This window comes from Ostrea edulis, chromosome 1 (genome assembly GCF_947568905.1).
Source record: "Ostrea edulis chromosome 1, xbOstEdul1.1, whole genome shotgun sequence".
In the NCBI taxonomy this organism is placed as follows: domain Eukaryota; kingdom Metazoa; phylum Mollusca; class Bivalvia; order Ostreida; family Ostreidae; genus Ostrea; species Ostrea edulis.
This window is the reverse complement of record NC_079164.1, coordinates 21,534,810-21,562,104: the sequence shown is the minus strand read 5'-3', so window position 1 is coordinate 21,562,104 and position 27,295 is coordinate 21,534,810. Positions and strand designations below refer to the sequence as shown.

Genomic DNA, 27,295 nt, shown 5'->3' with positions numbered 1-27,295 from the left:
AGGTCAAAGGATGCATTGACTGTTCCGTTTAACGTAACCAATGAGTCAACCATATATTCTAGTTTGTATTTTTTTAAAAAATACATGAAATAATGAATAAAATGTTTTGTTTGTTGTTTCATCAGGTGATGAAGGTAGCAATCTTTATTTCTTCAATGTTTGCTACACGTACCTTCATCACCCAATGAAACAAGAGAGAAAGCAATTTATTGTTTTAAATTAAAGCTGATTGGATTTGTAGCATCACTGTAGTTACCAGTCAAAATTCTATTCTACCAGATAATGCAGTATTTTTTTTACATGAATATGAATGAAGAATTTCAATTTCAAAAATATTTTTATTTGTTTTCTAAAGTAAAGGACTCCCCACTGACAATTTTGACAATAATCAATATATGAATGAGAATTAGCCAAATGATCTGTGTTGGCATACAATATGTAGAACCAGTATTAATTTCACTTGATATTAAATGCCTACACAAAGATGAAAAGCAGAAAAAAAATAAACAAAATCAATTAATGCATACAGTTGGAATTGAATGTTGTTGGAGCTGATGCTAGTTTAACAACACATTCAGCTGTCGTTTGATATCTGATTAACATATGTTTCAGTGATCTAATCACTTCAGCAAGCCACGAAATGTTGAAATAGATGAATCTCTGTATGATCCCCCAAAGTGGTTCCTGAAAAACAAGTCATCTTCTTTTGTATAAATCATGATATACTCAAGGAGTAAAATTGTGTTTTAAATTCTTATTTTTAAGATATTTTCATGATCTGTTTAAAATATTGATTAATGAAATGGATCACATTAAACGAGAACATTGCTTAACAAAGCATCCTGATACAATACAGGTGTCTCAAAACACATAAACATAAACAATACATTCCTTAATTGTATTTGTGTGTACTGTTTGTTCAGTAGAGTAAGATGAAGGAGTACAAATCCATATTGATCAGGAGTGAGAGTCTTCCAAGGGTTTAATATTTTTCACTTGAGTGTACACAAAAATTGCAAAAACATGATAAAGTTTGAAATTCCCAATACCATTATAAGGTTGTTATACATATCTTATCCATTCATCCAAAACGATTTCTTACCAATGATTGAGATAGTGGAAGAGTTTGTATAGATTCGCTCTCTTTCTGAAACCAGGAGACTGTGGGATAACCTTGTGGTAGTTGTCAAAGAAAGATGAACCAAATCCACCGAACATCTTTGCTATGGCTAAATCAAACTCAGAGTGGCCATAAAAACTGGCAGGATCATATATTACTATAAAAATAAAATCATACAACTTAGCAATGATAAACATTCAGATTAATACATAGATATTAGATATAAAATGAACTATGAAAGATGCAGGTACCTTTGTTGAATACGAGAAATAAATATAACTATAGAATAATTCTGTTACATGTAATCAGAACTGTTGCTTTCATTCAATTTAAATTCATAAAACTTTCATATTCACATCCTGAACATTGAATGACTAAATAAACCTTAACTACAAAATATTTTACCATACCTGGGCCATTTTTGTTTTCACCAACATTTCCTCCCCATAAATCCCCATGCATCAGAGCTGGCTGTATGTCATCCAACATGTTAAAGAACGTGGGAAGTTTCAGTTGTAATTCTGACCATAGTTCTCTTGCTTCTTTGTCTCTGTACTTAAAGAACAATAAAATTAATTCTAAATTTCAAGAAAAGAAGAAAAGTAAGAGCTCTCCCTAGGGACAGTGATAAAAATATGTGTTCATATGCAGTCAATCTGGATGTATCCAGTATGTCTCAGTCAATTTGAAGCTGGTGTCTGCTAATATGAAATTCTGATTCATTAAAATAGTAACAACACTTCATTAGAACCACTATAGAAGACTTATTTTTTAAAACATCTAATTTTTTATCATGAATGGAAAGATAGTTAAAAACACAAAGAGTCAGACAGAAGTCAGTTAACGGTTCATCAGAATACTGGCTAAGCTGAGCTAAAATTCAACGAAAGTAGTAAATATTGAATCAAAATGAGCAACTTACATCCTTTTCTATCAAATTCATCTGTTGTTGTAGTTTTCTTGAATAAAAATCCTGTAATACATGATGTAACAACAAATTTAACCTAGCATAAATTTAAATGTAGGTATCATTGAGAAATACAAATGAATATACATTGCAGTGTTATATATTTTAAAACTACTTTGTATCATGCAATTGTGTCAGCTTATACACTGTAACATTATTTTATGAACAACAAAAAATAAAGCAAAGTTCTAATCAAGTATTTCAAATGTTCATTCCAGATGCAAGATTGAAATCAAAATAACTTGAGGTATAATCAGATGTGACGGTGAATATTTCACTTTTTTAAAAAATTGGCTCAGCTCTTATCACAATGTCCTGCAAACAGACGAACAGACTGAAGCATCCTACCGTCCAGTTACACTGCCAAGTATTGTCCTGTGGTAAGTACCCACAACAGGTGGTTGTGTCAAATCCAAATTGTGTGATGGGAGTTAACTGATTGGCTTTTCCAACATATTTATCAGTCCTCTTAGACTTTTCCAGCAATTCAGAATTTAACAAATGTAATCTGTGTAAAAGAAATTTAAGAAATAAAAATAGGGCACTGCAAAACCGGTACATGATACGCCCGCATACATTATTGATACAGGAATTTGAACAAGTACGAAAGGATTATTCACAAAAGGATTTCATCGGAGTTGCAAAAAATATGTATTTTGCATTAGATAAATTGAAGTCCAAGGGCTGTAACTCCTTCAAAAATAGTGGGACAGTATTTCCCTTGTAATATGCACATCTATACATTGTGATCTTCCTTTGTACTGAGTTTCATTGAAATCCCCCAAAAGGGTTTAAGAGGAGTTGCGAAGACAAGGTACTTGCATAAAATAAATCTAAATCCAAGAGCCCTAACTCTTTCAAAAATAGAGGTGCAGCATTCCCCTTGTATTATACACATCTCCACATTGTGATCTTTCTTTGTACCAAGTTTCATCAATATCCCCTTAAGGGTTTAGGAGAAGTTGTGAAGACAAAATATTTTGAATAGGAAATATGAAGTCCAAGGGCCACAACTCCTTTACAAAAAACATTGGACAGCATTCCCCTTGCAATATACACAGCTCCACATTGTGATCTTTCTTTATACCAAGTTTCATCAAAATCCCTCAAAGGGTTTAGGAGGAGTTGCGAAGACAAAGTTAAAGGGACAGATAGATGGACGGATGACAGCAGTATAGCATAATACGCCCACATTTTTATGCAGGCGTATAAAAAAAGCTTCGACTAAAATACTCTGAAAACAGTTGCAATAATTTGTACAAGTTTGCTTGCAAATGCCACCTTCATACTTCTTAATCATACATATTTCAGCAATACTCTATTGCTAAATTGCATCAACAAAATATTGATGGAATTGTCAATTTGCTCATCAGATGGATCATCTATTATGCATGTTATAGGTATTCATATTCTGTACTTAACATAGTGTCTCGTAAGTCATATGTTGGCTGGGTGCTTGAAATATGATACAGTAAAACATACTTTTAGTGAAGTGCTGGGGACAAATAATTTTGATCAGTTATGAACATAATTTGGTATATCCAATAAGCTTATGATATATTTTATAACTCCAGGGAATGAAAATCACTTCACTGTAATCATGAATTCATTATAACAGTGTTTGCTGTAACCAGGTTTTACTGTATGCACAAATTTCAAAAGATGCAAAAATAACTGTGTACTTTGGTATGAGATACTTAAAAACTAATTATATCATTTATCATCAAAATGATGGGCCATCCATTATCAACGTATACAAGACTTGCATTCAAAAAATAACAGAATCCATAAATTTGATGAAAAGCAATTAACTGTCTTAATTACTACCTGGCCATCAATTCCCCAAGCTTTCCTGTCTGTGTGGATAAACTATCTATCTGAACATGTTCCATGGCCAATGCTGAGCCTCCCTCTGGTAAATCTATAACCTATGTTATAAAACCACTAACTTATTGTACATGTAGATAGATCTATATATAATCTACTTTATGTTTACTGTTTTATAACAAACATTCTGTGTTGTGGTGACAAATCTGTGATATGTTTGAAGAGGGATGTCCAATATGTAATAAGTGATTGTTAAACATAATAAGTGAGGGTATTTGTTTTCTGAATTACCAGGATTACCAAAGTACTTTTTCTTTTAATATTCCGCTGATCTTACCAAAGTGAGAAAAGATAACAATCCACCTAATACATTGTACTGGTGAATCTCTGGTGGTGTCTAATAGTCATAATGATGTTTATAATAAGTAATTTGTTACAATATACATCCATTAGCTTTGAGACTTTGACAAACGTCTTAGATATTTACTTTAATTGGCTTTGGAACTTGGACAATGTCAGCTGCATACAAGCATTCCAAACTCCTATATTCCCCGTCAAACATCTGCCGAGCCTGGATGACATTGGATGTAAATAATCTATATTGTAATCACACGGGACAATCTATATTGCATTTTCATTTATATCTTTCCCTATTTTACATTGCACTGTACAAACATTGAATTGCCTTTCAACTGCATCATATTACTAAATCCAAGATAGTGAAGTTATGGATAGTTTTTTAACACTAAAGGTGTACATTGATATTTTCTATTAATAGAGGGCGAAGCCCTCTCACGGCCCGAAGGGCCGTGAGAGCGGAGCTCTCCCTATAGGTAACACGTATATACATGTTTAAAAGGAAAATATAGGAAAACAATGAAAAATTAAACCATACCTATGGAACTTGAAAAGTTTGGTACTAATGGCGTCGATTCGAATACTATCGCGTGGACATGTATTTCTCCATTTTGAATCTCGTCTACCCTAGTTCACGTCGTTCTGAGATGTTACAAAAATTCGTAAAAGTATGTAAATCTTATTTTCTTAATTATATATAATCACTCCACCATTAACGCCATGTTTGTTGTTGTGGTTCAGACGCTATGTTTGTAAATTTGCTAAAATACGACGCTGAATATGACGTCACAATGTACTGTTTACATCAGTTGCGTTATATTTCCCGCGTTCAATATATAGGCGGATCAAATCCTGCTAACTTCGGGTTGTTTTTGTTCTGTTTTGGATATCGATACTAATGCCAAAATTATTTTGCTTCGCCCTCAAATACGGTCACGCCGTAAAACATATTAAACAAAATAGTGCACTGTACCTCTGCTTTATTGTTCACTTTAACAAACATTTTCTCACCATTTCCTGTCTCGTATGTCAAACCTTCACTAATACAACCTGAACCACCCATTCCTAAACACTTCAAGTTTTCATCCTTAAACTCTGCACGCAAAAGCGCTTCCATTCCTTCTGAAAATAACATGAATAGAGGACTTTAAATACTGAACAACATATCTTTTAAAGTCATTAAAGATTATCATGTACATCTGAATTACATTTTATTGATACATTTATTTGATTCAGACTCATTTGAGTTGTTGATATGCAATGCATGAGAGGGGGGGGGGGGGGGGGGGGGGGGACAACATTATAATGTGAAGAAAATTTTGAATTTGAACTATTTGACATAAGAACAAAAGCCCAGTATGAGATCAAGAATTGTTCATAAAGTTACGTCCCCATACACGTGGTCCATGGAATATGAAAGGTTTAAATACAATTGGGGGAGATAGGTGGTGCACCCTGGTGTGTTAATTCTCACCTGCTCACCTAGACAATATGAAGACGTTCTCAAATAACCCAATTCGACGAGAGAGAAAACTTAAACCTGGAGATATTGTTTAAATCTTTACGTTTGTTTTAAACGCTGTCAATTCAAATGTAATGAATTATAGACTTACCAAATATCTGCTGATAATTCTTTGGTATAATGGAGATAAAAATCAAAACGAGAAACAGGTTAGAGTAAACTAAAATTAGACCCAACTGGTGCATACCCAAACTTTCCGAATTAACATGGGTAGCTCATTGCACTAATTTTTGATTTGATGTTTCGTTAAAACACCTCTTATGAAGTAAGATTTCACTATCATAAAAGTGATACAAGCTCTCAAGTATTTTATATGATTTTTTTGTGATTTATTTAGGAATAATGAAAAAGGTGCTTTGTTACTCTGGCCAGCCTGGGGTCCAAAATTCGCTGTGATTTGATGCATAATATGAATATCTAAGAAAACTTGCCTGAACGACTCAGATAGACGTTCTAATTTTTTTAATTGAAAAAAGAATATGTATGAAAATTAAAAATGTTATTTGCTAATATTTTTTTAAATCTAGACGGATAAAATCTTCAAAAAACATGTCAATTAGAAAAAAGATATATCAGAGAAATATATTTTCAACAAAAATTGAAATGAAATCATGGTCAAAATTCAGAAATATTACGATTTTTCATCAAATTTGAACCAAGCCCGATCGGAATTATAAAAAGTAGTCATAGAGAACTTCATTCATTTGGCATAAAATGGTCTACAAATTAAACGAATTTATAAAGGAAACTAATCAGTTTCTTGATGAAAAGAAATTTTTCAAAGGGGGGGGGTGTTGAAGAGGAAATGCAGGGGCGGATCCAGGAATTGCTGTTACGGGGGGGGGGGGGGGCACTTTAAGAGGCAGGGGGTTTGGGGGCCGCCTTGAGACTCCCAGTGGGTCCAGGGCGAAGCTTCTGGATTTTACAGATTTACAAAAAATCACAGGTTTTGGAAACAATGGATGACTTTTATTACGTCTTCCCTCTTCCAGGAGGAGACATATTGTTTTTGTACTTTCTGTCCGTCTATCTGACTGTGACAAAATCTTGTGAACGCTTCTCATCCTACATGGCTTATTGGATAGACTTGAAACTTTGTACAATGCTTCATTATCATTTGTAGACGTGGACATTCTCGGCACAGGAGGATCCGATTATTTTCTAAACAGTTATAGTAGATGAAAAGTAAAGACAACGAACAGTGATAAATCTCTTAACTCCTATAAGCAATACAAAATAGATTTGGGCAAACACGGACCCCTGAATACACCAGAGGTGGGATTAGGTGCCTAGGTCCTAGGAGTAAACATCCCCTTTCAACCGGTCACACCCGCCGTGAGCCCTATATATATCTTTATCAGTTAAAAGGAGTTATCCGTAGTCAAAATCAGTGTGCCAAGAACGGCCTAGCTAACAATCGGTATGAAACGCGTCAGAGAGCATTGGACCCAATGATAAGTTGTATTGCCAAACTAGATCGTTATAACGATCATGATAGAATTTGGGAAATGCTGATTTTAAACGAGACTGTTGGAACCCTTGTTCCATCAACTTATTTGTCAGTAGCCTACTTCGATTTAAAAACTGACCATAAGCAGAATAAGCTCTTGCGTATCGAATCACTTGAGAGATATAAACACTACATGCAGGTGATAATAAAATATTGCTACATAAATATGGGAAGTTGGTGATCTATCAGGGGAGGAGGATGTAAAATATGTTTTGAACACTTCTCCTATGTGGCTAATCTGATAGACTTAGAACTTTGTACAATATTTCATTGCCACTTGCAGATGTGCATATTGCATTCTATGAAGGATGTGGTGACTATAACTTAAAGGAAGAAGGAACGAGAATTTCATTCGAAAATGCATTAGAATGCACCATTTTGAACCAATCTTTCAAAACATTTCTCGGGGGAGGCCACGGGTTAACTCCCTCGCTGCCCTCTCCCTTCGGCCCGCAAACACCCCATCCCAGTAAGATCTAGATCCGCCACTGACATACATGTGGTTCATGTGTCATGCGACATTTCTACCGGGCGTATGTACACTTCTTCTGATTTCAAACTTGAAATTGGCATTAAACATGTCACTCAATTATCTCGTAATATCATACACACTTTATTACCATACACGTGCAGTTACAAAATATGGTAAAAAGAAAAACTAAACAAGAAGGTAGCTCATTACATTAAAATTTTATTTAATGACTCGTTAAAACACCTGTTCTGAAATATGATTTCACCATCGAAAGAGTAATACAAGCTTTTTGTGATTTTTTCCACAATAATAAAAAAGGTGTTTGTTTGCAAATAAGAGCTTCTAGAGTCCAAATTTCGCTGTGATTTGGTGCATGATATGAATTTCTAATAAAACATACCTAAAAGATTCAAATATAAACGTTTTAATTTTTTATGAAATTTTTTTTACGAAAATTGAAAACGTTATTTGTTGATATTTTTCAAATCTACGGATAAAATCTTTTAAAAACATGTCAGTTAGAAAAGAGATATATCGAAGAAATATATTTTTAAAAAAAATTGAAACGAAATGACCAAATTTCAGATATTATCACTATATTCAAATGAGAGAAAAAGGTACCAATCCCGAACAAAATTGATAGAAATTACTAAAATGATCATATTATTGTTAATTGTATTCACTTTCAGTGGCGGTCTAGAGGGGGGGGGTTACGGGGGTTGCAACCCCCCCCCCCTGGATTCGCTAAAAAAACCAGAGAGAGAGAGAGAGAGAGAGAGAGAGAGAGAGAGAGTGAGTGTGTGTGTGTGTGTGTAGCGATGGAAATTGTTTATACAATTGTGCGTCAACATTTCTATCAGGTGATGATAATTCAAATTATCTTTTATAAAGTTTGTGTCTGTAATATTTCATTTTATTTTGTTTACAGATCTACGTCTGATAATTATACAATAACATTAATCCAAATTTGAATTTAGAAATACAAATTGATAGCATTCCTGTTAAGTTGTTGTTTAACTATGTTAACGTACATTATAACAACTCTCTTTTCAGTGGCGGATTTACTAGTAAAGGGGCGCAGCCGGCGCCCCCCTCCCTAAAATTTTTAAATTTAAGGTAAATCGTGGTATCTTGTTTAGACAATTGTACTAAACGATAAAAGAAGCAATAATTTCTTCCATTCCTGGAGAAATGAATGACAAAATCTTTTTGATTTCTTGAATTACTTCATGGGGAGAACTTTTTTTTTTTCAAAAACCCTCAAAATTTGCGTCATTTTACTAATTTCACCTTATAAAATCTGTAAAATCCAGGACTTTACAATCTTGAATTTAATAACATGATGCAGTTGAAAGGCAATTCAATGTTTGTACAGTACAATGTAAAATAAGAAAAGATATAAATGAAATTGCAATATAGGTTGTCCCGTGTGATTACAATATAGATTATTTACATCCAATGTCATCCAGGCTCGGCAGATGTTTGACGGGGAATATAGGAGTTTGGAATGCTTGTATGCAGCTGACATTGTCCAAGTTCCAAAGCCAATTAAAGTAAATATCTAAGACGTTTGTCAAAGTCTCAAAGCTAATGGATGTATATTGTAACAAATTACTTATTATTATGACTATTAGACACCATCCGAGATTCACCAGTACAATGTATTAGGTGGATTGTTATTTTTTCTCACTTTGGTAAGATCAGCGGAATATTAAGAGAAAAAGTACTTTGGTAATCCTGGTAATTCAGAAAACAAATACCCTCACTTATTATGTTTAACAATCACTTATTAGATATTGGACATCCCTCTTCAAACATATCACAGATTTGTCACCACAACACAGAATGTTTGTTATAAAACAGTAAACATAAAGTAGATTATATATAGATCTATCTACATGTACAATAAGTTAGTGGTTTTATAACGTAGGTTATAGATTTACCAGAGGGAGGCTCAGCATTGGCCATGGAACATGTTCAGATAGATAGTTTGTCCACACAGACAGGATAACTAGGGGAATTGATGGCCAGGTAGTAATTAAGACAGTTAATGGAGTTAAACTGTTAAAATGCATAATTATAAGTTACTTTTCTTTCCATTTATTGATGTTCTAATGGTTATTTGTGAATGCATGATAGATGATCTATCTGATGAGGAAATTGACGATTCCATCAGTATTTTGCTAGTGCCGCTTAGCAATAGTGTATTGCTGAAATATGTATGACTAAGAAGTAGGAAGATGGCATTTGCCAGCTACCACATACAAAATATAATTTCATGTTAATGGAACTGTTTTCGGAGTGTTTTAGTCGGAGCTTTTTATTTCTTAATTTTCGTTTACACAGGTTACATTTGCGAAATTCTGAGTTGCTGGAAAAGTCTAAGAGGACTGAGAAATATGCTGGAAAAGCCAACCAGTTAACTCCTGTCACACAATTTGGATTCGACACAACCACTTGTTGTGGGTACTTACCACAGGACAATACTTGGCAGTGTAACTGGACGGTAGGATGCTTCAGATTCCCTGTGAAACATTGTGATAGGGGCCGAGTCAATGTTAAAAGAGCGTGAAATATTCACATCTGATTATGTCTGAAGTTATTTCGATTTCAATTTTGCATTTGAAATGAACATTTGAAATACATGATTAAAACTTTGCTTTATTTTTTGTTGTTCATAAAATATAGTTATAGTATATGAGCTGACACAATTGTATGATACAAAGCAATTAAAATTATATAACACTGCAACGTATAGGGTATATTCATTTGTATTTCTCAATGATACCTACTTTCAAATTTAATTTATGCTAGGTTAAATTTGTTGTTACATCATGTATTACAGGATTTTTATTCAAGAAAACTACAACATCAGATGAATTTGATAGAAAAGGATGTAAGTTGCTCATTTTGATTCGATATTTACTACTTTCGTTGAATTTTAGCTCACCTTAGCCAGTATTCTGATGAACCGTTAACTGACTTCTGTCTGAACATTTGTGTTTTGAACTATCTTCCCATTCATGAAAAAGAATTAGATGTTTTAAATAGTCTTATATATTGTGGTTCTAATGAAGTGTTGTTACTTTTTTAATGAATCAGAACTTCATATTAATTAGCAGACATCAGCTTCAAATTGACTGAGACATACTGGATACATCCAGATTGACTGCATATGAACACACATTTTTATCACTGTCCCTAGGGAGAGCTCTTACTTTTCTTTTCTTGAAATTTAGAATTAATTTTATTGTTCTCTAAGTACAGAGACAAAGAAGCAAGAGAACTATGGTCAGAATTACAACTGAAACTTCCCACGTTCTTTAACATGTTGGATGACATACAGCCAGCTCTGATGCATGGGGATTTATGGGGAGGAAATGTTGGTGAAAACAAAAATGGCCCAGGTTTGGGAAATATTTTGTAGTTAAGGTTTATTACAGTATTGGAAGTAGATATGGGGTGATCCAATGTTCATGATGAAAGTTTGATGAATTTTAATCGAATGAGATCAACAGTATCGCTTTATAACAGAATTATTCTATAGTTATATTTATTTCTCGTATTCAACAAAGGTACTTGCATATTTTATATTTTATATCTAATATCTATGTATTAATCTGAATGTTTATCATTGCTAAATTGTATGATTTTATTTTTATAGTAATATATGATCCTGCTAGTTTTTATGGCCACTCTGAGTTTGATTTAGCCATTGCAAAGATGTTCGGTGGATTTGGTTCATCTTTCTTTGACAACTACCACAAGGTTATCCCACAGTCTTCTGGTTTCAAACAGAGGGAAAATCTGTATAACCTCTTCCACTACCTCAATCATTGGTAAGAAATTGCATTGAGTGAATGGATGAGATATGTATGGCGATCTTATAATGCTATTGGGAATTTCAAACTTTATCATGTTCAGTAAAATATTGCACATTTTGTGTAAAGAAGAGAGAAAAAAAAATCAAATCCTTGCCAAATTTAAACTCCTGATCAATATGGATTTGCAGTCCTTCATCTTACTCTACTGAACAAACCAGATGAGTAACAGTACACACAAATACAATTAAGGAATGTATTGTTGATGTTTAGGCGTTTTGGGACACCTGTATTGTATCAGGATACTTTGTTAACCAATGTTCTCGTTTAATGTGATTCATTTCCTCAATCAATAATTTAAACAGATCATGAAAATATCTTAAAAATAAGAATTTAAAACACAATTCTTAGTGTTGAATGAATTTTGAGAGAAGACGTGTTAGCTTCTTTCAACTTGTGGCGGAAGGCAGGGTAAAATGAAGGGCGAAAGAGAGAGAAGGATGAAGGATAAACGTGTGAAGGAGAGAAAGAAGAGGGAGAAGGTGAAAAGGTGATAGGAGGAATACAAATTGGAGGGAAAAGGGAGGAGAAAGAAAATGAGGAGGCTGTCCCTTCTAGTCACAAACATACATGAAACAGGATGATTTCAGCTTCTCCATCGTCAACTTCCCATATTTATGTAGCAATATTCCATTATCACCTGCATATGGTGTTTATATATCTCAGCTGATTTGATATGCAAGAACTTGTTCTGTGTATAGTCAGTTTTTAAATCGAGGTAAGCTACTGACAAACAAGTTGATGGTACTGGGGTTTCAACAGTTTCGATTGAAGTAAGAATTTCGCAAATTCTATGGTCGTTATAACGATCTAGTTCGTCAATATAACCTATCACTTGGCCAAATGCTGTCTGATGTGTTTCATACCGATTGTTAAGCCGTTCTTGGCACACTGATTTTGACTGCAAATAACTCCGTTTACCTGAACAGGATATAGGGCTCACGGCGGGTATGACCGGTCAACAGGGGATGTTTACTCCTCCTAGGCACCTGATCCCACCTCTGGTGTGTCCAGGGGTCCGTGTTTGTCCAACTATCTATTTTGTATTGCTTATAGGAGTTATGAGATTGATCACTGTTCGTTAACTTCACCTTTCATGTATATGGAGAGTTGTTGAAATATTTTTCAAATGCTGCTAGTTACTAGTCATACTGTATTGCTGGACTGCATACAAATGTACCAAGTGAAAGTTTGGCATTTTATACTGGTATACACTTCACTCAGCACAAAGGTAATATATCATTGATGTGTAGTTGTTTTCTAATCCTTGAGTATATCATAATTTATACAAAAGATGGCTTTTGTTGTTCAGGAACCACTTACAGAGATTCCTACATTTCAACATTTCGTGGCTTGCTGAAGTGATTAGATCACTGAAACATATGTTAATCAGATATCAAACGACAGCTGAATGTGTTGTTGAACTAGCATCAGCTCCAACAATGTTCAATTCCTATGTAGATGCATTAATTGACTTTATTTATTATTTCTGTTTTAAAGCTTTGTGTGGGCATTTCTGCATATTTGATATGAAGTGAAATTATCTGTACCAAATATTGTATGCAAACACAGATTTAATTGGCAAATTCGCATTTATATCTTTATTATTGTCAAACTTGTCCTTGAGAAAGAGCAATAGCTAAGCCCCTCTACTTTAGAAAACAACTAAAATATTTTTAAAGTGAAATTCTTGATTTGCATTGATGTGAAACAAATTCCTGAATGTTTGGTAGAATATACTTTTTATTGTTGAGGACCCGGGATAAAATAGGTCCTCAGTACCCCTTGCTTGTGGTAAGAGGCGACTAAATGGGGCGTTCCTTCGGATGAGACCGCAAAAACCGAGACACCGTGTCACAGCAGGTGTGGCACGATAAAAATCCCTCCCTGCTCAATGGCCATAAGCCCGAGCATAGGCCTAAGTTTTGCAGCCCTTCACCGGCAGTGGTGACGTCTCCATATCAGTGAAATATTCTCGAGAGGGACGTTAAACAATATCCAATCAATCAATCAACACAATGAAGCTACATATCCCTCACCCAGCTTTAACGAGACCAGGCTTTAACATCAGCTTACCTAAGACGCACGTCTCATATTTAGAAAAAGAAACTTAGCTGCTCATAAATAATTCTATGCAAATAAAATAATCAAAATGGAAAGCAGGCAGTTTTCATTTTAAAATTAATGGAAAGTAACCAAAATCTTGACATATCATGGCATGTTTATTTGTGTGTCATTCACGCAATTTGTGATGAATCAAACGGATTGGGCAACAAGCATAACCAATGTAGACCCTCTCTCAATTCGTGTGTGAGAGAGAAACTGAGTTAAGATAAAAAAATAAAAAAAACACCAAGAAATATGCTACAGTTCCTCATTGACAATATCCTAGTGGTCTTAGGTGATCAGGTCTTCCAACAGTCTGTTGGAATTCCAAGGGACACGAATTGTGCTCCTTTGTTAGCTGACCTGTTTTTATATTCATATGAAGCAGAATTTATTCAAAACTTCTACGTGAGAAGAAAACATCTCTTGCTGTGGCCTTCAGGTCGACATTTAGATATATCGGCGATGTGCTATCTATTGATAATAATAATTTTCATTCATACGTCGATTCAATGTATCCCAGTTAACTCGAAATACAGAGTCGTTGAAGTCTGCTTCATACTTAGATATTTTATTAAAAGTAGATATTAACGGCAAACTAACAACTCAACTTTATGACAAACGGGATGATTTCATCTTCTCCGTCGTTAACTTCCCATATCTATGTAGCAGTATTCCATTATCATCTGCATATGGTGTTTACATCTCTCAACTGATTCGATACGCAAGAGCTTGTTCTGCGTATAGTCAGTTTTTAAATCGAGGCAATCTACTGACAAAAACGTTGATGGTACAGGGGTTTCAACAGTTTCGATTGAAGTCAGCATTTCGCAAATTCTATGGTCGTTATAACGATCTAGTTTGTCATTACAACCTATCATTGGGTCAAATGCTGTCTGACGTGTTTCATACCTATTGTTAGGCCGTTCTTTACACACTGATTTTGACTACGGATAACTCCGTTTACCTGAACAGGATATAGGGCTCACGGCGGGTGTGACCGGTCGACAGGGGATGCTTACTCCTCTTATGCACTTGATCCCACCTCTGATGTGTCCATAGGTCCGTGTTTGCCCAACTATCTATTTTGTATTACTTATAGGAGTTATGAGATGATCACTGTTCGTTATCTTCACCTTTTATTATAGGAACACCTCTTTTCCCAGAAAAAATATATTTGTGTGCGTGGGTTTTTCGTCTTCAATTTTAACACAGCTAGAAAAGTCTTTGTGGATTTTATATAAATACCCTTTTGTCTCATATTTTAATTTATGTTCTGACAGTATAAGAACGTCACACTTTTCTCTGTCTAGGATTGCCAAAAGACATAACGTGGATAAAAACAATACCACGGACATTCCATGATCTAAGATCAGCAGAAAATATTATTTTTTGACAAAAATAGCATGACAGAGTTAATTTTTGTTGTCAGATGAATATACCGAGTCTCCTTCTGCCTGCATATTCCGTTGGTCGCATATAAAGAATCCCGTTCACGTTCATTGTAACGATTCCGACAATGAACACCATCAGACCAGAATTCTGGGGCTTCTACAGATTGCGAGCAATGGGACGAGACGCGTTGATTTTTGCGCTTCGAACTAAGTATCCCCTTTGGGTTTGGATAGAGTAAGATGTGAAATGTGTACACCTTTGCTTTCAATGTAACTTTTGATTCCGTCGTAGGTCGACTTTACTTATTTCGGACAAGAATTGTGTATGTAACTTCGAGAAAGACATCTTTTTGCTGATGTTTGGCATCAGGTTTTAGGGTTGATCACGTTTGTCGTCCACAGTTACATAACACGGTATTGCGTCAGATTCACTGATCGTTTTGGTGTGATGCACTCTGAGTATTTGAAATGTACAACACCCACAAGAGAACTTTAAAAATACTTGAGTAGCATTTACATTCGTTCAGTTCGTAATAGTCAAAAACAGATTTATATTTTTTCCCGTTAGATTACCATTTATTATATGTAAAACTTGTACGGTACCAATTTTGATGCACCAGATGCGCATTTCGACAAATAATGTCTCTTCAGTGATGCTCAACCGAAATGTTTGAAATCCGAAATAACAATGAAGTTTTAGATCTAAATATAGCCAAAAACAGCGTGCCAAAAGAGTGGAGCCAAATTCGTCCAAGGATAAGAGCTATGCATGAGGGAGATAATCCTTAATTTTGAAATGAATTTCAAAATTTTATAACAGCAATTAAATATACATCCGTATTTTCAAGCTAGTAACGAAGTACTTAGCTACTGGGCTGTAGAGACCCTCGGGGACTAACAGTCCACCAGCAGAGGCCTCGACCCAGGGATCATAATGTAAAACTTATACGGTACCAATTTTGATGCACCAGATGCGCATTTCGACAAATAATGTCTCTTCTGTGATGCTCAACTATTTCTGTAAAACGTTGCAATATTGTGTTAATCTTGATTTATATAGGAAAATTACGGTTCAAGCCCAGTATTCCGACGGTCCGATAGTCCGACGGGCCGGTAGTCCGACGGTCCGATAGTCCGACGGTTCAATATTCCGATAGTCCGACATGTTGACCATCACCAAAAATGTTAATAGAGTTAAAATGTATTCATGTCAGGCATTATTTTAAGGAAATTACCAGAAACCTCCAAAATCGACACGGCCTGATTATAAATCAGACAATCAATTTCTGACCAGAATCATTCAAGTGTGAACTTAGAGCGGCGTAGAAAGGCCATATATAAATATATATTATTCGTTCGGACAAATTAGCTATTTGTTCGGACGAAATAGAAAATCGTTCGGACAAATTACCAATTTGTTCGGACGATTTAGCTATTTGTTCGGACAAATTAGCAATTTGTTCCGACGAATTAGCTATTTGTTCGGACATATTAGTAATTCGTTCGGACAAATTAGTAATTCGTTCGGACGAATTATGGATTTGTTCGGACGAAATAGACATTCGTTCGGACAAATTAGCAATTTGTTCGGACGAATTAGCTATTTGTTCGGATAAATTAGTAATTCGTTCGGACGAATTAGCTATTTGTTCGGACGAATTAGCAATTTGTTCGGACGAATTTGTTATTAGCTATAAGGCAACGCCAATGCCGTAGTCAAATACCGTAAAGTGTTGGTAGGAGAGCAGAAAACTTAGATTGGGACACATGCTAAAATGGGATTCAATTCCAAAATTTTCCACATAAACGTCATGAAGATGGCGACGGTAACCTACATAATCATCCCCAACCCCTGAAATAACAAGCTAAAAATGGTAAGAATCCCTACACCCTGCTCAGTCTTAAAAGTTTGAAGTAGGCCTCAAGTTCCCCCCCTCCCCCCCCCCCCCCCCCCCCCCCCCATCCACGGGCAAAAGTTTATTAAATGAAACTTTTCTGTATAACGGGGCATAACACAATCAATAAGGAAATCAATTTTTGTATGGGACGACAATAATGCAATTATGCGCCAATTGGAGCCTATCTAAGTTTTTCAACGCAAATCTGTATATCCGAATTTTATGGTATACCTTTCTTTATAACAAATAACAATTTTTGAACAGAAATTTCTTGCATTAGAATTAAGGGGAGGATTGTGACGGTACATATTGTCGTTTTGTACATATTGTCGTATATGTACCGTCACAAGGATGTTATCAAACAACATTTGATATAAAGATGAGGATCTCGTTTAGGGTCCCAGAAGTGTAAGGAGGGGGCACATACATACTTCGGGGGCAGCCGAACCAAAAAGAGTTTTAACATGTAAAAATGAAGAAAGGGAATTTTTTTTAAAAGTGGGGAAGGGATCAGCCCCCCCCCCCCCCCCCCCCCCCCTGTTGCTACGTCCCTGACGAGTATCCGCTGTCAGCCCTCCCTACAAGCCTATAGATATCTGTATATATATGTATACCTACATGTATCTACATAGCTATCTATAAAGACACGATGAAAATGTTCCTTAAATTCAGCATACATACAGACAGACAGACATACATGCAGACACACACACACAGCGAGTAGGAATGAATGAACTCACGGGTGATGGAAAAAGGAACGAAACGTAATCAACCTTGGGCTTACGACGATGCCGAAACATATACATGTAGCTGTAGGTGGGTACCTGTAAAGTGCGAAGCGAAACGAAATCTAGCGAAACGAAAACTCACCGAAATGAAACGAAACAGATTGTATAACTGAACTCTTTTATTAGAAATGATATCTTAGGCCCCTGTGAAAATTACCACATATAAATAAAATTCGCTTCCCCTTTGATGTAGGCTTTCAGCTTGACTGATACACAGTTTTAAAAGCTGGAAAGGGGGGAGGTGGTGAGTAAGCAAAATGTGCATATCCGAAGTTGATTAAATAATATGTGCAATTAGTTTCAGATCCATAAATTTCAGAACGGAGAGTTACAGTCTCAGAGGTCTGGCGAAACACACTAAACAAGGGGTGGGGTCGCTGGCGTTGGATCCGCCTTTGGGTATAGATACATTGTTTTAAGAAACTGGTGTCTGAGAAATTTGAAAGCAGGAAGAGCTCTTAACCTTTTATTTTATCTCTAACTGCTGAGGTGCGAGTACTTTCAATAATGGAAAAAGTTAGATAGTATAATATATTATATGAATGCAATTCGGTAAGATATATATACATGTATCATTAAAAATTATCATTGATATGTAGTGAGTCTAAATATAACTCTATACATTTGGGGTGTTGCTAAGAGGGGGGATTGAAAACAGGACGGAAAACGGATTTTTTTAAATGCAATAATATCAGAAGGAGGTCAGCATTTTGTAAAATCAAAAGGCTTATGAGCAAGGGAAGCAGAAATTACAAAGACAACGGGAGGACATACTTAGAATCCACCGTTTGATATACTACATACAAATACACAATATCCACATGTATACATAGATTTGTCTTTAGAGCAAAAAATACTGAAACATGTATTTATGCCGAACTGTAACCCTCTGTTCTGAAATTTATGGATTCGAAACTAATTGCACAGGGTATTCAATCAACTTCGGATATGAACTTTGTGCTTACTCACCCTCTTCCAACTTTTAAAACTTTGTATCTGTCAAGCCGAAAGCTTACCACAATGGGGAGGCGAATTTTATTTATATGTGGTAACTTTAACAGGGGCTTAAGATACCATTTTTAATTATTATAATTAATAGAGTTCGGTTATACATCATTTTTAATTATTATAATTAATAGAGTTCGGTTATACAATCTGTTTCGTCTCGTTTCTGTGGGTTACGTTTCGGTAGATTTCGTTTCGTTTCGCACTTTACAGGTACCCGATGTAGGTCGAACCCGTTCAAAGTTTTCCCACTATGTGATGTTTTGCTCCTGTGACGTAAAAAATCGCTCTGGCACACGGCACTTAATCCTGTTTTCTGCTGCCTATTACATAGCGATCTCTTATATATGTGGCCACAAATTATCGGAGTTTCGGACTATCGGACCGTCGGACTACCGTACCGTCGAACTATCAGAGTGTCGGACTATCGGACTACCGGACCGTCGGACTATCGGACCGTCGGAATACTGGGCGGTCACCGAAAATTACTAATCTTACTTATATGCAAATTTCTCGATATATGTTCGATAAATCTTAATTCAGAATCCAATAAATCTTGATTTATATGCGAAAATCTTTATTCAATATAGATTTATCGATTACGAACAATATGAAATTGCCTAATTTGCTGGACGACCTCTCGCTTCTTTATGATGATAAAATATTTATATAGACATGACTACTAAATATATAACACCCCCTCCAAAAAAAAAATAACGAATGCAAAGTAAACCTAAACTTAAAAGACTGAGAAAGAGAGAGAAAGAGAGAGACGTTTATGGAAAAATATAAAAAGAAGCCTGTTCTCAACGAGAGTCATGAATAAACTAACACATATGTATATACATCATAATGATTTCAATACTCTGTATAAACGGATGAATACGCAATATAATGCACGGTCATGTTATATGGAACGTTTTATAAATACACCGCTGTCACATATTTCATATGTAGTCTCTGAAGCGACTGCTCGTAGGCCCTTATACAAATCTGTTGATGCTGCATACAGAACACCATACAATTCAGGTACAGTACTAATTAAAACATCCTCATATCTTTCATCATACGTGTTGATGATAAAAATGATATGGCAAGCAGACGGTTTAACTCCGACTGAATAGATCCGAAATCCGACCAGTTGCCACTGGAATGAAGCACTATTATTTTCCTAGAATTGGGTCGCCCTCCATTCAATGGAGTAAATCCGTGATCTTGAACGTAACGAAGAGTTTCTGTGTGTGTGCGATTTTGTATAATGCTACGTAAAGATCGGTATCATTTGTATATGTCGTCAGAGAGAACTCCTTTGTTACACTGGATGAATACGTCATCAATCCTACCCTCACGTCATTTATCCCCATTTTTAGGTAGGAAGAAATTTCCCTCATGATACGACTTGCGGATCCCAGTTCCCTACTTTCTTGTGTTCTATCAACCAAAAAGATGACATCAGAATCTGTATGTGAGATGCAATCTGGAAAGAAATTGTCCTAACTATAAATATTGATGCATGAATGATCCTAGATGTAACAAAGAATCATGAAATAAAGGATTCAATATTTCACAATGTATAATTCTTATCAGGAGAAAATGATAAATTTTCAAATAAACATTCATTACCAGTGCAGTCTCTATTAGCGGTTTCCGTGAGGATTGTTTGAAGAATATCTTCGTTGTCGGAAGAAAATACATCATCAGCACTTGACGATAATTCCATGAAATCATTATGAGACACGGTGTTACTGATTCCTACTCCCAACACTCGAATCCCCAGCGCTTGCATGAGTTTTGCCTGGACCAACATTTCGCGTACGTCAGCAGCCCGTCCGTCAGAAATCACGATGACATAAGATGGCACCCATGATCTTCTTCCGTTAGAAGCATTACTCACCATCTGTAATGTATTCAGAAAATGTCTCAAAAATGAAGAGGGATGCATTTCAAAAATAATATTTTCGAAAGGAAATCTCACCTGTTCTGCAAGTTTTAAAGCCGGCGTGAAATAGGATTGACTGCCCTCCTTGACGACACTATTCAGAACATCCAACAGTGTCGCATTATCCATGTATTGGTCAAACGTAAATTCTACCGAGGCATTCCAGGAAAATGTAATCAATGCCACCTGAAAATCATTGGAACGATTGGGATTTTCTTCATGAGGCCCGTAATGAAATCTATGGATTTGTTGAATCTGACACTATCTGATGAATCCAGAACCAGAAGAATGTCTGCTGGACCTGGTCTACAATCTGAAAGTTGTCCATCATAACTAGAATTATGAAAGGTGAAGATAACGAACAGTGATCAATCTCATAACTCCTATAAGCAATATAAAATAGAGAGGTGAGCAAACACGGACCCCTGGACACACCAGAGGTATTTGATAAATGTATTAGAAATGAGAATGTAATTCATATATGCTAACTCATATACTGCACATAAATCTTCACGTTTTATTGAAAATTAACACTAAATTTCAAGAAATACATTTCACACCAAATAATCGTCTGATGCAGGAATAACTGAATCCATACTTTACTAAAGCTATGTCCTCTGACTGCTATGATTGGAGAAAAGCTCATGGATTTCTCACAGTGGCCTCTGTAACGTTTGACTTTGTGAACTTATATCCTTTATTTAGATTTCCCAATGGTGGGGATACTCACACAATAAAATAAGAAACAGCTGTTGGTACATTGCAGCATGTCCACATATTTAGTTTTATTCCCTTTTGACCTTTGGATTGACCCTGTAAAGGGACACACCCCTATTTACATTTTGCAAAGTGTGGATGGGACTATCAAATTTAAAAGTTCTAAACAGAAATTAAAGTACGCTCTAGGCAGTGTTTGTAAAGTTGATAAAACTACGAATTCAAGAATGACATTTTTGTCGATATATCATAGGAGTTATGAGATTGATCACTGTTCGTTATCTTCACCTTTTATTTATTTGGTTGAAGCGATAAAACCTCCATAACTTTTGTTTTGATAAGATTATTTAATATTTCTAGTTATATCCCTGCTAATAAATCCCACTGTAAAACTATTTTGAAACCAGTCGTACCTTTTTCACAAGCAGTTCCATTGTATCTTTTAATGCAGTCACATTCAAATCGATTTACTAAATTCTTGCAAATTCCTCCTTTTTGACATGGCGAGCTTTGGCATTCATCTATGTCTAAAATTAAGTATATATCTCAATGAATGCTAAATGCATGTACAGTTTTAAAACTAATATGGGATGCCAATGAGTAAATTGACAATAGATTTGTAATATTTGAAATAGTTACACGGTCAGTTTGGGACGTAATATGGATCACGTCATCCATCGGTATTGGATGAAGCGAAGCCAAGACCCAATACGGATTTCAATTTCACACGCTGGATAACTCCATATTATGTCCCAAACTGACTGTGTAACGAATTTATCCTGCTGGAAACCTTTAGAAATGTTTTTATGATTTTAGTATTCAGTTTTTAACTTGAATTTCAGATATATGTATCACATTGAAAATCATAGAATCACAAATTTATATCAAAACATCCCAATTAAACAAATCATATATGTTGAAACTGAATGCAGACATATATTGAAAGCTACGGTATCTGTCAGATCAGTATTCCCTCGCACGGAGACGGTGTATTGAAATTTCGGGACGTCATATGATTTATAAGTGATGTCACAGTTGCCAAACTCTCTGAACGGATACGGTTTATTGAAAATTACGGGGCGTCATGTGATTCGTTAGTGACATCACAGTTGTCAAATTAATACACCCCCCGGTTGGAGACCTAATACTAGTATTAAACATTTCAGGGCGTCATGTGATTAGCTTTCATACAATCAATTATCTACAAATTAGTCTGAAGCAGGTTTTAAAAAAAACCATATTATGTCGTTACCTATTTCACAGTTTGTTCCCATGTACCCCGGAACACAGTTGCAGGAATAACTGTTTAAGCGATCTACACACTGTCTGCCATTTTGACAAGGATTACTGTTGCATTCGTTGATTTCTGGAAGAAAAAAAATACCCACTAAAATGTTTTGAAATAGTACTGGTAATCAGTAATTCCAAAATGAAATATTCGAGCTGTATATGTCTGCCAAACATTTTATTATTGGTCACCTTTCTTCTCATACACATGAGCCGTCGTTCTCTGGACTATCTATACAATATATGTAGGTGCATTATCACTTTTACGTGGTGACCTATTATACTATATGTCTTGACATTGTTTGTGTTCGTGTGTGTATATATCTCAATAAATGGCTAAATGCATGTTGAGTTTTCAAACTAATATAGAATACCAACGAGTAAATTGACAATAAAGTCATTTGTAATGTTTGAAATGAAAGGCAAAGATAACGAACAGTGACCAATCTCATAACTCCTATAGGCAATACAAAATAGAGAATTGAGCAAGCATGGACCCCTGGACACACCAGGTGTCGTTACCCATTTCACAGTTAGTTCCCATGTACCCTGGTACACAGGTGCAAGAATAACTGTTGAAGTGATCCACACACTGCCCGCCATTTTGACAAGGATTACTGTTGCATTCGTTGATTTCTGGAAGAAAAAGAATACCCATTTACAATTTTTGAAATATTACTGGCGTTCAGTATTTCCAAATAAAATATTCGAGCTGTATATGTCTGTCAAACATTTTATCATTGGTCACCTTTCTTCTCATACACATGAGCCGTCGTTCTCTGGACTATCTATACAATATATGTAGGTGCATTATCACTTTTACTTGGTGACCTATCATACTATATGTCTTGACATTGTGTTCCGTTGTTTCGATGTGATTCATTTATTGATATAAACACTGACCTTTCAACCTGACATAAAAATCTTTACAAAATATGAACTTTAACGACTAAATGTCTGGATTGTTTGTATCGGGGGTATAAACAACAACAAAAACACAGAGCAATTTCTGTCGGTAACTGTCTATAGCATTGTTATAATAGGGACCTATATCTATCCTATGGAAGCATTGTGTAATTTGTATAAGTCCGTAAGTCGAAGAATGTTCAGTATTGATAACATAACTGCTGTACGACGGATCGCTTGAATGGTGTCATCCTTCTTGCCTTCATTTTATTTAAGGAGGAATACTACATCAGAGAAATTTGAAATGGATGAAAAGGGACTGATATGTACAACACTGTTTTGAAATTCAAAACTTTCAAATTCATTTTATCTAGTCAAGAAATGCAGGTTTAGTTGAAAGCAATCTTTAAAAAAAAATTGAAAACTCCTGCTGGACTGGAACCCGCGGTCTACAGTTCAGAAGTCGACATGTCAAGCTATACTACTGACCTACTCAGCAAATCAATTAAATCTATATGGAATAGACTGATGTTGCTGATATTACCATTCATGTTTTAAAAGGAAGTCAGCCATTTCGACGATGTAGTATAACTTCTTAAACACTGCAGATATACAACGGGTTTGTTGAACCAAATCATACATGCTGACAAATATACATGAATACGGACTTCCTGTAGAGACATGCATCAATCAAACAGAATATATGTACCATTTGCACAGTTTGTTCCCGGATCATAAACAACCGTACAGGAACAGGAAAACGATGTGTCAGACAATTTGGTACAAGTTCCACCATGCTTACAAGGGTTACTGGCGCATGGATTCGCTTCATGAAAACAAATATTTGAAATAGAATATGTTGCGAAAACGTGAAGCAGAATATAGGTTTTTCTTTCTTCAAGATTAGTTTAGTTATAATAGAAAAAATGAATCTTTTCGATTTTCCTCAACATAAAGCGACACCTACCGACACACTCAGTCTCGTTGTGACTAGGACACGGGTTGGATAAACGACAAGTCACCAAAAACAGTGGATCATTCCCATTTTTATTACATGAAGAAAACATGTGTATCCAAACAGAAAACAAAGTAATGATGAAAAAAAGCATTAACCTTACAAAAAAAAAAAGGATTTAGGAGTTATAATTTTCATTTACCTTTCTGATTTATGAAATCGAATAGTATGAATAAAATTTTACCACACAATCTTAATATAGTTGTGCAAAGCTTAAAACATATTTTAGAAATATTTTAACCCGTAATTTATAAAAACCGATTTCATTTCCAAATCTTGTTTAAATCCCTCCTATAGGTTGTGTGTTTTCTGATCTGCCAGATATTATTTATTGTAAAGAGATACAGGATGTCCCAGTGATCTGTTACATATATTGTACAAATCTGACGATTTTTTTTGCATCTCTTATACTTATTTCTTATACCTCATGCACCATTTAACATGGTTTGAGTAAATAAATTGAATTGAAATTGGATAGTTTACAATGGGTTCTGAGCAAACAATACTGACATAATGACGGGATGAGCCTACAGTACCCGACAACTTTCCTTGTCGGCTTCACAGGGTACTTCGTCGTTGCAATCAGTACTGCGCTTCTCTCTGTCCAACAAAAATGTAGCCGAACTGGCATGCGAAATCTCGCCCGGAAAATAGTGATGGCCTCGGTGGCAGGAAAGACCTATTCGTAAAAACAGTGTTCAAGCATTTATCTAAAGAGAGTGCAATGGTGCTTTTTTTATTTCTTCATAGACGCGATTGTAATTTTTGTGTCATTTTATGTACATTTGTAAATTGAGAGAGAGAGAGAGAGAGAGAGAGAGAGAGAGAGAGAGAGAGAGATGTTATTTACCTGCTGAGTGCTGTATGAACGCCTCTGAGCGAATTTAGAGGTTATTATCTTCCTAGTCTCTGGGTATTTAAATAAATAGGCAAGTTACGGAATGGGGTTTTCCACTCTATTGCAATTTTAGTCTATTTGAGTAAGCTATTGTTTTGAATGTTTTGTTCGAACAAACAGATATGGACATAGCATATGGTACGAGAGCAGCGATTGGACATTCAACCTTAATCTTTGTACATCTTTCAAGAATGCATGCAAACATACTAGCCAATAGCATTTAGTTACTAAAAGTACATATCTCAAGAAAGAATATCGCTATCCTAAGATTTCAATAGATGATTTCAGAAACAACGCTTTAAATTCTGTACATAGTAAAGTATGACCTTGGCATTGCTCAGGAAATCACGTTAGAATGAATAAAAGTATTATCAGTTTGAAAATACTACAACTGATGAAGCTGAAACAACAGATTCGTGCTAGTCATTCAAACTGCAACGTGTCCGGATGCCGTATTCTTCATAATTATGTTGAAATATTTCATAGGTACTAATCCGGTGGAAGTCCATTGCAAAACGAAGTGACATTGCCAACAATATAGTTTTGATAGTATACAATTAAAGTATACATCATTGAAGGGGTCAGCAAAATTCCACTTCTCGAGAGCAAGCATATTTCCCGAGGCAAAGCTGAACAATGCAACTTCAATATAATTGTAATGTGTTCCCCTCTATATACATGTGTTATGAATTACGCAATCAGAAATCAAGCAATAATTTGCACAATAATTTCTAAAACTTGTTACTTATTGAAATAATTTATGTCATCAATTTATGACACCTCTATATTTATTACAGAAATTATTCGTAGAGTCAATGACTGAGAGAGAGAGAGAGAGAGAGAGAGAGAGAGAGAGAGGTGGGTGTAGAATGCGTGTCAGCTACCTTTAGGGATACAACCATTATTCAATTATTCAAACACTATGACCACAGAAACTCTGCAGAAGTCCCTGAGACAGGCCCTGTGTATATCAAAACTATAAAAAAGCAAGGACAGGTAGATTTCTACCATGTTCTGTCTCTGTGTATTTCTTTGAGTGCCATGGGATATAACAATTAACACTTTGGTAGACCCTGGCCACTCCAGGTAAATAACATCTGTTTAGATTAGACTCCGCCTACATTTTCACTGACTGTACGGTCATGAGATGGGTTTTTAAGATGTACCAGTGTACCAAGTTTGATGTCTGTCAAGAAAAGAGTTATTAAGATATTGAGCGGACAGTATTTTCCTATGTCCAGTTTGACTTTTGACTTCAAAATCAATAGGGGTCATCTAATCCTTATGATGAAGCAGTGTACCAAATTTGATGTCTCTCGAGCAAAGAGTTTTCAATATGTGAGCAGACAGTATATTCCAATGTCCTGTTTGACCCTAGACCTTTGACCATATGACCTCAAAATCAATAGGGGTCATCTACTCCTTCTGATATACCAGTCTACCAAGTTTGATGTCTGTCAAACAAAGTGTTCTCAAGATATTGTGCAGACAGTACATTCCTATGTCCAGTTTGACCATTGACCATGTGATCTCAAAACCAATAGGGGTCATCTACTCCTTATGATGTACCAGTGTACCAAGTTTGATTTCTTTCACGCGAAGGGTTCTCAAGATATTAAGCAGACAGTATTTTCCTATGTCCAGATTGACCATGCGACCTCAAAACCAATTGGGGTCATCTACTCC

At 35.5% G+C, this 27,295-nt stretch overlaps 1 protein-coding gene and 1 pseudogene across 1 annotated transcript; one reads left to right on the top strand and one right to left on the bottom strand.

The window, feature by feature from the left end:
* Positions 1-318: 318 nt before the first annotated feature.
* On the bottom strand, positions 319-25,377 carry LOC125663835 (uncharacterized; annotated as a pseudogene).
* Positions 9,111-11,618, top strand: LOC130051271 (ketosamine-3-kinase-like). The gene is made up of 6 exons (XM_056153037.1): positions 9,111-9,328; positions 9,706-9,806; positions 10,122-10,281; positions 10,621-10,671; positions 11,038-11,182; positions 11,440-11,618. Exons 2-6 carry the CDS (start codon positions 9,799-9,801, stop codon positions 11,616-11,618), a joined length of 543 nt encoding a protein of 180 aa, XP_056009012.1. The 5' UTR covers positions 9,111-9,328; positions 9,706-9,798.
* Positions 25,378-27,295: the final 1,918 nt, after the last annotated feature.